The sequence below is a fragment of the Nothobranchius furzeri genome, chromosome 8 (assembly GCF_043380555.1).
Source record: "Nothobranchius furzeri strain GRZ-AD chromosome 8, NfurGRZ-RIMD1, whole genome shotgun sequence".
Lineage (NCBI taxonomy): Eukaryota > Metazoa > Chordata > Actinopteri > Cyprinodontiformes > Nothobranchiidae > Nothobranchius > Nothobranchius furzeri.
Genome location: NC_091748.1, coordinates 50,333,436 through 50,350,834, shown reverse-complemented (window position 1 = coordinate 50,350,834; position 17,399 = coordinate 50,333,436). Strand labels below are relative to the sequence as shown.

Below are 17,399 nucleotides of genomic sequence, written 5' to 3'. Positions count from 1 at the left end.
AGTTGATTTAAAATGCCCGTGTTGGGATGATCATTGAAAGAGTTGTTTAAGCCATATGCATAGAGGCTGTGAATCAAGACTGGTGGTAATTTCTGCCAAAATAGCAATGTTATACAGAACCAATGGCAACACAAGGGTTAAAATATCCTTCAGCTGTGAAAGGAACAAAGGCAGTTCAGACAGTTTTCTACAGTGTGTTTGGTTAAAAAGATTTATATTTGTATCACAGAAACAACTTTTAAAATATCTATTCAATATTTTAATATTTGTATATCAAGTTTTTAGTTCTGAGTGGTGATCCACACTAACATTGTGTGTCTGTTAGAATAAAAAGAGAAGCATGTTTGAATTTTCCATTTCATATTAAGAGCAAAACTGACAGACAGAAACAATACAGTTTTGTCTTTATTACGAAAGCTTTGCTGAGTGAAATGATTGTAAAAGCGTTTTACACACACTTATTTTCTCTCAGAACATTGTGAATCCATGGGAGATACTTGGAGAGGTCTGTATAGACATTCGGTACGTCTGGGTAGTCGCAGTTGGCATGTTTGTTAAAAGACACAACCCCAACAGCTTCCCCGTTGCACACCAGTGGACCACCAGAGTCACCCTGTTTAGAGGAAGAAATTCACTAAATTTTTTTTTCCATTTGACAAATGATATTCAGATGATTTGATACCAGAAACCAGAGGATGTACCTGACAGAATCCCTTTTTAGTGCCAAATCCACCAGCACAGATGATGTTACGAGGAAGATCATTTCCCCACATCTCCTGACAGATTGGTGGATCTATGATGGACACGCTCACCACTCTCAGCTCCGTGACACCATAGCGGTGAGTTTCTGTCTTTCCCCATCCAGCCACAGAGCACGTCTGATTTTCCTTCAGATTTGTTGCAGAATTAGGAAGTGGAATTGTTTTGGTTTTGCTGTTTAGAGGAGCCCTCTCTGCCAGCTGAGGAAAGACAAAAGTAGAAACAAACCTCACCATTTTATTTATTTTTTCACTCATTCAACTACAAACATCTGGAAACCTGTTAGCATTTCATTTTTGATTAAATGACCCATCCTCAAATCCAGGTTTGTTTTTCCGGCAAAAACACTGGGATCATTATTAAAACTTTATTAACAGAACATCACTAGAAAACAGTTTTTGAATAAATATGAACTTACTTTAACAAGCATGATGTCATCGCCGTGTCCTACACTCCAATAAGCTGGAAACTTGCACGTATATTCAATACTGACTGACTTGGCTTCTTTGAGATCGTGGTGTCCCAGACGAACGTGCTGAAGACTAAAGAGTTGATCATTGGAATGTTATCGGTACATTCTGAGACTATTTTCACACATGATTAATCACTATAACTGTAAACTTACGCTGCGTGATCTCTACAGTGTGCTGCAGTTACCACAAACTCTTCACTGATTAGAAATCCTCCACATTCGTGACCCCATCTGGTTTGCAGTGAGACCATGTACTGCATTGAGTCCTCTGGAGCTTTTTCCCCATCTATGATCTCACTACCACCGACTGAAAAATAAACATCAGGTTAGTGACTAAATCACAGTTTCAGAATAAGAAATAAGATTTTATTTCTTACCAGTTTGTGCGAAGCACACCAAAACACAGAAATGCAGAAGTTTATTCAGCCCGTGCATGCTGCCAGTGACTCTAGCTTATGCGCTCAGGAATGTAAAGATGGGCTTTTTATAGGTAGCTTGCTTAGAAACAGACCACTACGTCAAACCACATCTGTGATAACATGTTGTGTCTTTTTTGTAAGTTTTATCATCTTTTACAATCTTTCAAACATTGTCTGCATGACAATGTTATCATTGTACTTCAGTTTGTTTTAGGGCTATGTATGATCACAAAGACAAGTAAAAAAAAAAAAAGATTACCAATTTGTCCAAGACACACCAGAACATGGATGTGCAGGAAGCTACCTGGACCCTGAATGATGCTGCTTCTGCTTGCAGGAGCATGAAAAACAGATTTTATGAAGCCCCTTTTGTTTCATGGTCAATATCTAGCTAAATCAAGATTAACTTCCTTTACCACACGGAACGTTTGCATGTCTGCATAATCTTTCTTCATCTTCAAAAATTGGTCTGTCATGCAATCCTAAGCCCATCAGTCACAGAAAACTTGACTGTAGCTGTTTTGCTTATACCTATGTGAAAATGGTAGTTGTTGCAAAAGCCATGTTTGAAAATGAGCGGCATGCACGTTTTTATCATGAGAACAGCAGCTCACCTTTTGTATGAAATGAAAAACAGTTGCAGCACATTTTACAATGCTTCAAATCAAAAAAGTGCGGTCTGCCCAAACATTAGAAAATGTATGACTCAATGATCATTTTCAAATGGCAATGGAAAAGGACAGGGTCGGGGTCAGAAATCTATTTAGGTGGCTTTAAAAGTCACATAGCCTAGGAGACAAAGTCCGTTTCAGTTCTGTTGTTTCTAACTCATGGTGTTCTAAATCTGTGAACTGAAGGGTTAGTAGAAACTCTCCACAAAGGGGTTGTGTCTGGATCGTCACACAACCTGCTGCTCATAAACAGGAGATGAGCACTCCCACATGATGCAGTTTTTTCAGCAATCGTCTTGTAAATCTGTCCAGACATTACAGTTTTTTTCGATTGCTAAAACGCGTTTTTCAAAACTGTACGTTTCTTTCAAAACTGCACACACAAAACCCCAAACATAACACACAAATTGCTAAACCGTGGCTTCCCTTTGCAACAAAACCCTGCCATCACATATCGTAACATGTTCCCAAAATGGAACACGTGTTTTCATTTGGTGAACACAGCCACATTTTCACATGACACACACATACCATTCATTGCTTAAACACAAGTAGCCTTTGGGTGAACACTACCAAGCATGGAAAGAACACTGAAGAGCAAAACTGAAAACACAATTGTCTAAATGGAACACAATGAATTACACACTGAATGTATGACGGTGCCCACTTTTCTCTGAGACAAACATTAGACATCACACAAATTTTGAGACAAAACATTTTATTTTTACAGTTACCCCCCCTCCACCACCATCACCAATCCATCCCATCCAAGCATAATCATGGGGGATCATGCCGCCGGTCTCTCTGTCTGGCCAGAGGGCCTCATCAACATCACAGGCGATGTCCTCCTGGTCCAAACAGCGCTGGAAGTACCGCCTCGAGTGCCTCACGAAGCCCTGACAGGCCTCAAAGGCCACATCTCTACAAGCCTCCTCCATGGCTTGAAGCAGTGGGACTTGGCTCCGTGGATTCCTTTCGTACACCTTCCACCTCCAGGCTGAGAAAAACTCCCCAGTGGGATTGAGGAAGGGGGAATAAGGTGGAAGGTATAAAATGGAAAACCGTGGGTGGTCCTGAAACCACACATACACCTGGGTAGCCTTGTGGAAACTTACTTTTATGCTGCAGTCCCTGATTGCAAACTGCTCGCCAGACCCGAAAGTTTAGAGATTTGAATATTTGTGTGTTGTTGATTGAAGCTTTGAGAATTTATGTGAGAAGTGTGTGTAAACCTGAAAATTGTGTGCTGTGTTTTGACAGCAAGCTAATGTGAAATTGGCATCAGAGTGTAAAGGAGGAAAATCAGAGTTCTAATATGATAAGGAAATCTTAAGTAGTGATAAATTGAGTCAAGCGACTGGGAACAGAAGTAGAGGTTGTGAAAATTGTGCCTCATTTTTGCTTTTTGAGTTTTAGCAATCGAAAAAAACTGAAAATGTAATTTATGTTATAATATGTTCTTCTTAGACCAAACATACCGACCAAACATACCATCTTTACCAATCAATCAGTCAATCAAATTTTATTTGTATAGCACCTTCTACAACATTATCGGAAGCCCAAGGTGCTGAACAACATCATTAAAAGAAAAACATTCCCAGTACATGGGCATAAAAGCAGGATAAAAACATAAAATCATAAAATATCAAGCAAACACTATTACAGATAAAGAGAGATATCGGAATAAGACTAATCGATAAAAAAAACAAATGTCGGACAAAATAAAATCAAGCATCTGGGTTAAAAAGAAGAATAGTTAAAACCATAATGTTAGGGCACTTCAAATGACCCTAGCGCTCAAACGCAATCAAATAAAAATGAGTCTTTAAACGAGACTTAAAGACTTGAAGGGATGGTGCCTGCCTAATGCTCAGTGGCAATTCGTTCCACAGAGTTGGAGCCAAAATAGAAAAAGCACGACAACCCCTCGATCAAAATTTCGACCAGGGGACCACCAGAAGTTCCTGCTCGGCTGAGCGAAGAGACCGAGATGGAGCATACCTGTTCAAAAGCGCAGTAATGTACGAGGGGGCACTGCCCTGCGGGCCTTATAAACGAGAGTTAAGATTTTAAACTGAGCTCGATATTTTACCGGGAGCCAGTGCAGAGCAGACAGCCCTGGGGTAATGTGCTCTCGACATCTAGTGCCTGTCTGGAACCTAGCCACAGAGTTCTGCACAAACCTCCTGTGCTCCCTTAAGATTCTTATTACTGAATGTTTTCTGAAGATTGTTTTATATTCAGCTCTATACCCTTGTGAGGGTGCTGGAGGGTGCGTGGGACTTTGCCTAACCAATCTACATGTGTTTTGTGGACTTGTAGAAGGCGTTCGACTGCGTCCTTTGTGGTGCCCTGTGGGGGGTACTTCAGAACTATGGGGTACCAGGGCCTCTATGTGGGCTGTTAGGTCCCTGTATGATCAGTGCCAGAGCTTGGTCCCCATCGCCGTCAGTAAGTCGGGCTCATTTCCAGTGAGAGTTGGACTCCACCAAGGTTGTGCTTTGTCACAGATTTGGTTCATAACTTTTATGAACAGGATTTCTAGGTGTAGCCAAGGTGTTGATGGGATCTATTTTGGTGGCCTGAGGACTGAGTCTCTGTTTTTTGCAGAACATGTGGTCCTGTTGCCTTCATCAGAACGTGATCTCCAGCTTTACTGGAACTGTTCACAACCAAGCAGCTGGGATGAGAATAAGCTCCTCTAAATCAAAGACTATGGTCTTGAGTTGGAAAAGGGTAGAATGCCTTCTCCGGGTCAGGGATGAGGTCCTGCCTTAAGTGGAGGAATTTGAGTATCTCAGGTCTTGTTCATGAATGAGAGAAAGATGGAGAGCAAGACCGACAGGCGGATTGGTGCTGCATCTGCAGTGATGCGGGTGTTGTACCGATCTGTCTTGGTGAAGAGAGAGCTGAGCCGGAAGGCAAAGCTCTTGATTTACCGGTCGATCTACGTTCCTACCCTCACCTACAGTCATGAGCTTTGGGTAGTGACAAGAAGAATTAAATTGCAAATACAAGCGGTCGAAATTATTTTTCTCCACAGGGTGACTGCTCTCCCTTAACGATAGGGTGAGAAACTTGTTCATCCAGGAGGAGCTGGGAGTAGACCCGCTGCTCCTCCACATCGAGAGGAGTCCATTGAGGTGGCCTGAGCATCTTGTTAGGATGTCTCCTGGACACTTCCCTAGTGAGGCTTACCGGGCACGTCCAGCCGGGAGAAGACCCAAAGGAAGACCCAGGACAAGCTGGAGGGTGTCTCTCGGCTGGCCAGGGAATGCCTTAGGATTCCCCTGAAGGAGCTGGTCCAAGTTGCTGGGGAGAGGGAAGTCTGGGCCTCCCTGCTTAGGCTGCTGCCCCCATGACCCGACCCCAGAAAAGTGGATGAAAATGGATGGACAGGTGGATGGTAGGGCCTGCACGACTTTATTTTTTTTAAAGTCGACAGTCAAGTAATGAAAGTCGAGTCGACTTCGACTAGTCGTTGATGACGTCATACGCCGGAAGCTGCGGGGGGTGGGGGGTGGGGGTGGGGGTGGGGGAGGTCGGTCGGTAGGTTCGCTGGAGTTTTTGACAATTAAAATTGCGCCCACATTTGCTAAGTTAACACATCTCTTTTAACAACAGTAGTTTCTGCATCCTACTTCACCCCTCTCCCCTCTCCCCCTGCGCAGCAGCCGCAAACTCACTGATGCGCCTGCAGCCTTTCCTGCTGCTCTAAACATTAAAATAATTATTTCATTTTCTGTTCCTCACTTCTGATTACCTTCAGTGGTGTCTGTTTGTTGCAACCAGCAGGTACAAAAACTAACTTGTTTTTATTTGACTATTTTTCTGTCCTGTCTGTTTATTATCTTCCTGCATCTCCTCTCAATCCCTAAAGAAAAACTGCTACCTGGGTTCATATATATTCACCTTATGAGTTACCTTTGAACTGCAGTTCTAAAAGATCTACCGACCACAAAAACAGCGGAGTGCCGCTGCTCGCCGGCTGACTACAACGGGACCGTTTTTGCTGCGGAGTTCGTGCTGGGGCGGAGCGGAGTGGAGATAGTGGAATCTTGGGGGTGCGTCACCGGAGGACAACAGCTGATGCGCCTCGCTCCGCAGCAGCAAAGCGCATCAGGCACAAATAACAGACAGAAAACATGAAAGGAAATGAGCCGACATGAACGATCGCGTGTTTAATTTGTTTTTGAGGTGGTGACACCTGATTTGGCGGTGCTCAGGACGCAATGTCTGGAGCGCACGTCAACGATCAGAGCTTTGCATGCCCAAACTGGTTAAAATTAGGATGGGGGTGAGGGGAAGGTTAAATTGCAAGAGGGAAAACGTCACAGTTTGGTTAAATGTCCGTTTTACCACCGGTGTCAGTACCGCACAGCGCGTCGCCTCCGCATCGATCCAGACGCGCAGGGGCTCATCACCTGCTGTCTTTTCCGAGGACTGCATCTTGTCAGTCATTATCACGTGACAGCGACTAGTTGATGACAGGCATAAAAAGTCACTACAGAGCCGTGAAGTCGACTAGTCGACTAGTCGACTAGTTCGTACAACCCCTAGTGGATGGGTGAATTATATACTCAAATTTCGTATCTGCTTCAACCGCTTTGCTGTCCTCTCAGACTCCACTCATCTCTTTCAGAAAAAAGGTATATTTCTTGCTCAAAGCATTCCTTATCTTTGTCTTCATCAGCTCTTTTTTTTGATAATGGAACACGAATTGATAAATTTCTCACCAATAGACCAACAACATACACATGTGCAGCTTTTTTTTTTCACCAAAGTCTTAGTGACCATTGCATTGTTGCTTGTGTTTGCAATAATGCAAACATTAAGAGAAAAAAAAAAGAATCATCAGCAAACGTCTGCTACAAAACTTCAGTGAGCAGGCCTTTTTACATGACCTGGCAAAAGAACAATGGCATAGAATCAGCCTCTGCTCCATGAGGATGCTTGGTCACATTTTAAAAACTCTTTCATTTCTATTTTACACACGTTCCTTTAAAGGGTGAGTCACACCATGGGTGGAGACTTATTTTACTCACATTTTCTTTTAGAAAAATGCTGTTAAAGGAGGTGTTGCCTGGTGGACTGAAAGTACGACACTGAGGGAGTGATTGATGGCTAGCCTGGCCTACCAGACTCGTCCTCTGTTTAATTCTGCACAGAGAGAGAGTCTGGTAGCTCACTGGCAGAAAGGCACATGAGGGGCGGGACTAAGCAGCTCAAAAATAGCCAATCAGAAAAAAGACAGAAATGCCGACTGTGCCACGCAACGCTGACATTTTTTAGCTGTAGTAAAAAAAAAAGGCATCTGGCAAAAGCGCAAACATTTTTTATTCTTTTAGAAGAAAGGCTTTTAGCGCTTTAATCCTGTTTTCCGGAGTATAGTCACTCCAGAGTATAGGTCGCACCAGCCATAAAATGTATAATGAAGAAGAAAAAAACATGTATAAGTCGCACTGGACTATAAGTCGCATTTTGGGAGGAAATTGTTTTATTTTTCCTACAAAATCTGAGACCAAGCATTTCACATTGCGAGACAAGTACAGGTAACAATAACAGAATAAACACCCAGGGCGCAGCAGTGCGCCACGGTCTCCAGCAGAGGATGGCGATGTTTGAAACTCTCCCAGCGGGTGGGGAGAGCTCATTCCTGGGCCAGAGCCCGCAGCAGCTCGCCATAGGCTCCAGCAGGTGACGGCGGGGCAGAGAAGCTTATTCCTGGTCCGGAGCCGGCCCGCAACAGCGCGGAATACATACTTTGGTATATAAGTCATTTTGGTACATAAGTCACAGTACCAGCCAGACTGTGAAAAAAAAAGTGTGACTTATAGTCCGGAAAATATGGTACTTGTTGTGGTTTTAAAGACATTCAAGTCATTTAGAAGAGAGGAAAGAGCCGCAGCGAACTTCGCTTCAGTCGCCATGTTCGACAAACTTTGCGTTATGGTGTGTGACGTACGCTACTCAGCGCTGATCGGCTCGGTTAGAATTCTCACAGGGTGGGGTTATTTGAATAGGAGAGTTCCCAGACCCTTTCTCTGTGCAGAATTAAACAGAGGAGGAGTCTGGCAGGCCAGACTAATTGATAGCACCCCTCTCAACTCCCCCGCTTGCACTCTTGAAGTTTCTCAGTAAAAAAAATGAGTCATTAACAAGCGCACGCACACTTGGGCACTTTTATAGCACCTTTCAGAGTCACAGGACTTCAAAGCGCTTTACACTACAGTGTATCATTCATCTAGTCACACACACATTTACACACTGATTGTGAAGAGCTACAATGTAGCCACAGTTGCCCTGGGACACACTGACTGAGGCAAGGCTCCCAAACACAGGTGCCACCAGTCCCTCCGACCACAACTAGCAGGCAAGGAGGACAAAGTGTCTGGCTCAAGGACACAAGAGCAGAATTCTCTGGAGGGAGCTGGTATCTATCCAACAACCGTCTGATTACTGGACAACCTGCTCTACCTCCTGAACCACTGCTGCCTCTGTAGAGTCTAAGCAATGACCATCCAAATCACATGCTGTAAACAAAGCCTTAAAGAGTCAAGAATAGCAATTAATGAGGCATTTTTGTAGATTTTTATCTGCAACGTGAACATTTTTTTATTTCAAAATAGAACCCTATGTTTAAATCTAATACTACATGTCCATCTGAGACAGTAAAACAATAAGAAATGAGACACAATTTTAGAAACATGATGTTATGGGCATGTATTTAGACACATCTGTGTGCGCACAAGTCTGGGTGGGGTTTTACACTTAACATTTTTTGGTTTGGAGCATCTTTTTAATGCTGGGAAGGTATTTAGACACATCTGTATACACATTTGGCCAGTTTGGATAGTCACAGTTTTTGCCAACATTGAAAGAGACAACACCAATGGCCACCCCCTGGCAAATTAGAGGCCCACCAGAATCTCCCTGTGTGGAAAAAAGAAGCTTGATGAGTTCATCCATTATTTAGGACTGGAAAATATTTGTGTCAAATTTACAACAAGGAGTGTAAGTATTTGAACACACTGATATTTTGCAAGTTCTTCCATTTAGAAATCTTAGAGGGGTCTGAAATTCACATTGTGGTTGCACTCCCACTGTGTGAGAGCATTTATAAACAGTCAGGAGATCATATTGTAAGCTTTTATATAGAATTTAATTGTATAAGCATTTTAACATGGCAATCAGCAAGAATTCTGGCTCTCAGAGACCTGTTACTTTGCCAAAATAAAGTCCACCTCAAGTCATCGCATGTCCAGGCCCGTCTGAATTATGCCAAAGACCATCTGGGTGATCCAGAGGAGGCATGGAAAAAAGGCATGTGGTCAAGACCAAAATAGAACTTTTTATTGTTGTTGCCGTGTTTGGAGAACAAAACATCTGTCCAATGAAGCATGGGGATGGAGACATCATGCTTTCGAGGTGCATTTCTGTGAAGGGGACAGAACGACTGTACTGTCTTAAGAAGAGGATGAATGGAGCCACGTATTGCGAGATTTTGGTTAACAACCTCCTACCCTCAGCCAGAGCAGTAAAGATGTGTTGTCGCCGGGTCTTCCAACATGACAATGACCCAAATCACATTGCCAGGATAACCAAGGGGTGGCTCTGTAAGAAGCATATCAAGGTTCTGAAGTGGCCTAGCCTCCAGACCTAAATCCAAAAATAAATAAATTGGGAGGGAGCTAAAACTCTCTGTTGCTCAGCGACAGCCCCAAACCTGACAGATATAGAGGAGATCTGTGTGGAGGAGTGGGCGAAAATCCCTGATGCAGTGTATGCAAACCTGGTCAAGAAGTACAGGAAATGTTTGACCCCTGTGATTACAAATAAAGACTTCTGTAACCAATATTAACACAAATTCATTTCAAGTGTTCAAATACTTAATGTGCAATGGTGCAATAAAAATAAATCATTTGAAAATCCTGCAGTGTGAATTTCGGACCCCTCCATGATCTCTGAGTTAAAGAGCTTGCAAAATTGCAGGGTGTTAAATACTTATGTTCCTCCCTGTAGATACCCACCTGGCAAAATCCATTTTTTGTCTTGTATCCGCCAGCACAGATAACATTGTTTGGAAGTTTGCCATCCAATCTCTTCTTGCACTCCTCTGGGTCAACTATAGACACATTAGACATTTGGAGCTGGTCAACAGCTTCACCACCAGTTTTAGTGAGGCCCCATCCAGCAACACGACACTCAGTGTTAGCTTTCATTGTCATGTCTGTCTTTGGCAGCTTAACCAGTTGCACTTTCTTGCCTAGTTTTGCTTTCTTTTTCAGCTGCAGATGAAAAAATGTATTATGTGACTCGACTCATTGATTAACATAAATCCATAAGCCACCCTCAGAAAATATATATATCAAGACTTACTTTGAGAAGCATGATGTCTTTACCAGACACAATATTGTGAAAATCCACAAGCTTGCATTGAGTGACATCATATCTCATTGTTTTGCTATCAACCTTCTTCAGATTGTGAGTTCCCAGAACAACACTCGTTGGATTTCTAAATGAATGCATCAATATTCGTTTAAAAAAATACACAATAAATCATTAAAATTTAATTCTCTAAAATTACAATTACTCTAATGAACTTACGGTTTGCTACAGTGTGCAGCGGTGACAACAAAGTCCTTACTGATGAGGAACCCTCCACATACATGGGTGTTACCGCTCTGCACGGAGGCCATATACAACATCTGGTTGTCAGGTACTTTTTTACCATTTATGATCTCACTCCCATTAGCTGCAAAAGGAAACAGAAAATGGGATTAGATATGTCTCTAATTAACTGAGGGTAATCAAAACTACTTATTAAATTACCATTCAGTCTGAGAGATGTCAGAACATAAAGCAGCGTCAGGGCCTGAAGAGTGAGCATCGTGTCTGCATCGACCTCCACCTGTCACTGCTGGAGGTCTATAAACCCACTTATATACAGATTGTGGTTTCTCTTTTGGGTGTGCGAAGTCGTCATCCTCTCTCTGACCCACAGTGATGACACATCACGTTTGGTGATTGTGAACAGAAAATAAAATGTCTGCGGTTCATGCAGAAACGGCACAAAGCAACAATGAAGCACACGTAGTCTGAGACCAGAATGAAATGAGTTTAACACAACCTGTTAGACTTTTCTTTTTACTGTTTTGACCTTTGCATTGTTGTTTTAAATTATTTTAGACATTTAAACTGTGACTCAGCTATATGTTTTGTCATTTGTCATCTTTTTTACTTAGTCCCTCTTCTTTTTCCTCCGCTCATGATGCTGCACCTCAAAGAGCGACAGAAACTTCACACTTATGTCAGATAGTGTCTGTTGCTTCTGACAAACACCACAAAGCTGTGGGTTTCACAGCTTGAGGCCCTCTTAAAGCAAGTTAAGTTAAGAAACAGTGAATGCACACACATTTTTTAATTTTTTTTAATTTTTTTTTATAAATGCAGTGTCTATAAAAATCTCTCTGCATTTAGCATATTTTGTCATCTTTGCTTTAGCTAAAGCATTAAGTTGTTTTACACAAATTAATTTCACACGCCTGCAACCTGTGGTCTACCTCTTGACTCATTCTGGCCTTTCTCTAAATGAAGAAACAAGAGAGTTACCTTCTTCTCAGATACCACCTTTAAAATGTACATTTGAAACAGCTGGTCTTATTTTAAATAAGCTTTGCTTGATGTTGAATGACATGCAACAAGTGGTTTGTTGCAAATGTAGCAAAAGACACTTGACTGTGTTGCTTTTAAAGATTAGGAAATGGCCCAGAACTGAAGTATTTGCTCCAACAAGGAAGTCATTTTATAAGAAAATGCTTAATTGATGCACCATTCATACGTTCCACTCGGCTTTCTCAACATTTACTACATTAGTGGGCTACTCATTACTTCATTTCTCATAGACAGTTTTAAATGATCTGACCAAGTGGCATTAATATGGCTTCTTTTGAGGGTTGAGAGTGACCTTTTTTGATCAAGATTTTAGTTTCACACATCTTTATAAACGACAGAAAGCTTGCTAGGTCACAAGGGGCAGAAATGACGTAAACAGGAAATTGGTGGGTCTGCTGGCAAACACTAGACACTTCAAACGGATGCTTCGGATTTCCATGAGTAAAAACTTCTGCAGAATTGCTAAAGATTCTCAGCAAACAGTTACAAACATGATATGAGAAGGTACAAATTAATTTTAAACTGTGTGTGATGTTTAGAAGCTTAGTCTCAGACCATCTACGTAGATTTAAAACATGCTAACTGAAGCGTTTCACTTATGCAATGCGTTTATTTTGAACTGTATTACAAACAAAATGCTGAAAGCACAAACAAATATTTGAGCAACATTCACATCAACCCAGATCAGTGCTCTCAGTGTGCCGGTATGCACCGGTATGCACATAATACTTTTTCTTCTCAGATTACCGGCACGTTTTTCCAGGGCACAATGACTGCTGGTAGTTTACTGGATGAAAGCTCTGAGATTTCTGCAAAAATATCTGTCAAACACCAGCCATAAACAGTCTCCCAGCGTGACTGTCCTGCCCCTCCCTATAAGCACAACATGCACCAAGAGGAGCCTCGTTTTGTGTAGTAGGATGCATTCTCTCCAAATGTGCAAAAGGAGCATCACTGGAGTAAAGAGCACTGCGCTCACAGCACCTTCAGCTCCCGTCAGCCCAGGCAAGAGGAGAGAAATGATGAGATGAGTAATCCGACACCGTGAACGTTCATGCAATGATTGGCAGCACCATGGACGTAATTTGGGGGGGGGACGGGGGGGGGGGGGGGGACTTGTCCCCCCCCCACACACACACACACACACTTTTTCCAAAGTCAAGTTTTGACCCCTGCACTTTTTACCATCCGAAAACAATATTACGCTATATTAAATTGACACTGGTTGAGCTCTAGGACCAAGCGGAAAACAACCGTTTGTGTTGAAGCCTGTTTCCCATTAGAGCATAATGTAAAGATACCCCACCCCCCACCCCACCCCCCGTCCCCCCACTTCTAAGGTGAAAATTACGTCCATGGACAGCACGCAGCATCCCTCCAACCAGTGGGCAGATGCGCCGACAAGGTGGATCTGTGGAGCTGGATAGATGGTGTCCAAATGGAAATATATATAAGGAGCAAGCACAAGAGATAGTCAAAACCAGAGGACTGTGTTGTTGGAACTAAAGATAAAATGTTTGTGGAGAAACTCGTCCCAGCTGTTGTTCATAAGACAGAAGAGAGAATGGTTGTGTCTGGATTTGGACTGAAGATGAAATTTTACAGCAGCCCTCATTTTCATTTATTAAAAGTCTTGTTAAATGCACGAACCTTCCCCTCTGTCTACTATTGTCTTTGGTTCAAGGCCTCTAAATCCATGCTATCACTAGTATTCATATTATTGAGCGCCTTGTATGGCTGCTCTCGGGGTGGTGCTCACTCCTCACCCCTGCCACATGGACTCAAGGGATAAATCATCAACCCTGCTCAATGGTCAACTTTCCTCGTGAGGTCACACCCATTAGGACAGTGGGAGGGTTAACAAGCATCCATGCTGCATTCTTCAACATTCTATTCAGTAATTTTATTAATTTAAAAATAAATCATTTAGGCTCAATATCTCTTAACCATACGCCTTGAGCAGAATCAAATTCATTGTTCTGTGAAACTGGTTTACGTGTCAAAACAACCCCAACCTTTTGTTGTACAAAACAGAGGAACCACAGAAACCACGTTTCCAGGTGCAGACCCGAGAGCTGACGTTTCCACGGTCACAGTCAGCAGCTTTACTCAGCGTTTTAGTTTATTTCTCTTTTGAATCTTTTAATCTACTAAATTAAATATACTTGTAATTAAAATCCAACATACCTGTAATATTTAACAAGCAGCAAGGCTTAATGAAGACAAACTCAAATTTATATTTACACCTTTATAGATGATGCAACAAATAGGTATAGCCTTAAAATCTAGACAAACAGGAGCTGCAGCTAAAGTATTTTTGCTCTGCATGTTGTTCTAGACACGCTCCATTGGAGCCTCAGCCAACCACAGTGCTCTATTGGTTTGGTAGGTGGCATGATGCGATGGAGCAGAAAACAAAGAGGGTGGTGGCTTGTTTGAAACAGCTCTGGCATCAACTCTGGACTATTTAGAGTTTGGCTTTTCTCGGAGTCAAGAGCAGATAGAGATACTTAAGTCCTTTATTTAGAAAAAGGATGTCTTTGCACATCTTAGGTGTGTTCATGCTGTGTCGTGGTTCTAATTCCATGCTGTCGTTCTTTTTAAAACGCAGAAACAGTTTCGTTACCTGTTTAGTCGCTACGTTTCCTCTGCGGCTGCAGACTTCCTCAGGCTGACGCTGATGGTGGCGTCACTTCCTTCTCCGTTTATCTGCGGGCAGCAGAGGGCGACAACGTCCTCTGCTGCCCCGCTCTCCCCTCTCCGACGATGCAGTCCCATGCGCGGTCCAACGAGTAAACCCCATTGTCTCTGTTCATGGTCCCACATCCACGTCTCCTTATCTCGATTGCTTCTTTTAACCATCTCTCGTAGTTTTGTTGTTCGGTGTTTGCAATCCTTGTGTTGCCCCAGTCCATTACATGGTTTTCTCTTGTGCAGTGATCTGTTACGGCTGACTCCTTTATTGTGCTTTCTGCTTCTTCTTTTGCTGCTCTCGTGTGTTTTTGACTTGCCTCTTTCTCGCACTCCTTTCTATGTTCTATTGTTCGTGTGTTGAGTTGGCGTCCGGTTTCTCCTATGTATGTTTTATTGCAGAGTTTGCATGGGATTTCGTAGCAATCGAGATAAGGAGACGTGGATGTGGGACCATGAACAGGGACGATGGAGTTTACTCGTTGGGCCGCACATGGGACTGCATCGTCGGAGAGGGGAGAGCGGGCAGCAGAGGGCGACAACGTCCTCTGCTGCCCGCGGATAAACGGAGAAGGAAGTGACGCCACCATCAGCGTCAGCCTGAGGAAGTCTGCAGCCGCAGATGAAACGTAGTGACTAAACAGGTAACGAAACTGTTTCTGTGTTTCAAAAATAACGACAGCATGGAATTAGGATGTCTTTGCGTCTTCTCCGACGGTGAAAAAGAAGAAACAATATTTTATTTAGTGCTCTCAAGATAAGTATTGCGAGACGCTTCACAAGAAGCACTGTTAATCACCTGCTGAGGTGGGTTGAAGCAGGGAAACAACTAAAACATGAAAGATAGTGCCCTCGAGGGACCAGCACTCCCAGTTTCTGAAGTAGATGGTCAAAAACATCCGATTTTTCCCCAGCTGTCTTTGTCCAGGTAACTTTTTGTCATAAATAGAGCATTTTTAAATATGGGAAACACTCCTGACTTTAAAATGAACGGTATCGATGTAGACTAGGCTGAATATAAGGCTTCTCATGTGCTGAGTAATTACAGCGTTATACATGTCTTGGTCAGCTTTTGATTCTAGCATTACTCACAATGTCACCTTATATCACAAGAGCTCATGCTCATGCAATCAATTAAGACTCAAAGTGTGTGTTAAAATGATGTGAAATCTTAGCTGAGAGTTAAGGTTGTTGATCCAAGGTAGATTGATGCTCAGCGATTCATTTCTGAGAATTACCACCTAAAATCTACCAAGAGATGTTTTACCAACAAACACACAAACTGTCTGCAGATGATTGCAACCTGAAAATAAGGGAATGTATGCATGTTCCTGCTTACGGGATGAGATGCTGAACGATTTGCACAACTCACGCTTTAAACAACTGTGCCAACAGGTCGCCATGTTGTTTTCACTCAGATCAACTTGACTGCTGAAGATAAAAAGCTTAGTGTATCCAGCTCACAGAATAACTGAGAACTCTGCTTGCATCTTGCCTGCAGAAAACGTCTGCTCTTGCACAAAGAGAATCTTTGCTCAACAGTGTGCTCAGTAGCAATCAGAGTCTTTAACGGAGAGAGACAATTGCATGATGCCATGAGACATTTCTTAATGTTCATGCAACAACAAGATCTGCATAAGGGGTGAACACTTTGCAAAGAGGAAAATCATGTTTAGCAATTACCAGAAACAAAATGGGGAACAAATACAGAGTAACTGTTAGATTATGAGCTCTAATGCAATTTTGTGTGTAAACTGCCTCAGAGTATTTCATAAAAGTGGGGGAAACTGTTCTATAGGATGGCCATTAAAGGAGTAATTATCAGATTTGTTAGGCAGGAATATGCTTAGAGGCTAGAGGGTTTAGTTTAGAAATGGAAACAAGGAAAACAGCTGATTTTCTGCCCACATCAGCTCTGTCTGCATATAAAGTCAATGTTCTCGTCTTATTTGCAGTTCTTATTGATTGCATTCACGCTGCATTGAACTCAAAGTCCTCATTTTCAAAACAGTGACACTTTTGGTCAAGGTGAGACATTTGGTTCATAACCATGCTGAAATACTTAACATATGAAACAAAAGCACATTTTACAATTAACTAACACAACCTCCTTCATCTATGCTGGCAAAGAACAACACAGATTTGTGTGAAGGAGTGTCAAGCAGGTGCTTCAGAGATGCATGGTGATTTCCATCTGGTTACCTTTACTAAAACAATGGAGTTTGGACGACATGGATGACTTCAGTGTAACTGTTTTGCTAAAGGGTGTGACACATGTGTCGATTGAGAATTGAGAAATTGTTACAGTAACACATTTGCAAAAGGTATCTTTCCTCTTGAGATGGTGATGATGAAAAACGAGTGGATTCCAATTTCATTACTGTAATCAAGTCAAAGTAAACAATTAAATCATCGCTTCATTAATTTTACCAATAACATTGTAATTTATCAATAATGAGAACGCAAACTTTTATTAGGGATGCACAGAAAAGATGTACAGTCACTTGCAGTATCTCAGACTCTGTCTTGTGTTTTCATTTCCAACTTGCAAACAAATGAACATAAAATGAACGTGAGTATCAAATCTGTTGTTCAGCTGCTGCTGGTCAGAAGCTTAAGCCATAAGACATTTCCACAGAGCATGCATTGCAACTGCAAGAACAAGAACAAGGTTGCATGTGTGTGTCTGTGTGTGTGTGTGTGTGTGTGTGT

General features: G+C 42.3%; 1 protein-coding gene across 1 annotated transcript; it reads right to left on the bottom strand.

The window, feature by feature from the left end:
- Positions 1-383: 383 nt before the first annotated feature.
- Positions 384-11,261, bottom strand: LOC107393283 (uncharacterized). The gene is made up of 14 exons (XM_070553870.1): positions 11,154-11,261; positions 10,929-11,076; positions 10,701-10,836; positions 10,352-10,609; positions 9,098-9,254; positions 8,799-8,854; positions 8,586-8,687; positions 7,896-8,131; positions 7,367-7,481; positions 4,212-4,322; positions 1,385-1,557; positions 1,178-1,301; positions 702-959; positions 384-613 (listed from the first exon to the last, which is right to left on the bottom strand). The coding sequence occupies exons 1-14, from the start codon at positions 11,209-11,211 to the stop codon at positions 449-451; spliced, it is 2,097 nt and encodes a 698-aa protein (XP_070409971.1). The 5' UTR covers positions 11,212-11,261; the 3' UTR covers positions 384-448.
- Between the last annotated feature and the right edge of the window lie 6,138 nt (positions 11,262-17,399).

Coding starts and splice junctions, on each gene's coding strand:
- LOC107393283 (XM_070553870.1), bottom strand. CDS start 11,211: ATGCTCACTCTTCAGGCCCTGACGCTGCTTTATGTTCTGACATCTCTC. Junction 8,132..8,585: donor TAGCTCTTCACAATCAGTGT/GTAAATGTGTGT, acceptor TTTTTTTCACAG/TCTGGCTGGTACTGTGACTT. Junction 7,482..7,895: donor GGCGCACTGCTGCGCCCTGG/GTGTTTATTCTG, acceptor CTCTCTGTGCAG/AATTAAACAGAGGACGAGTC.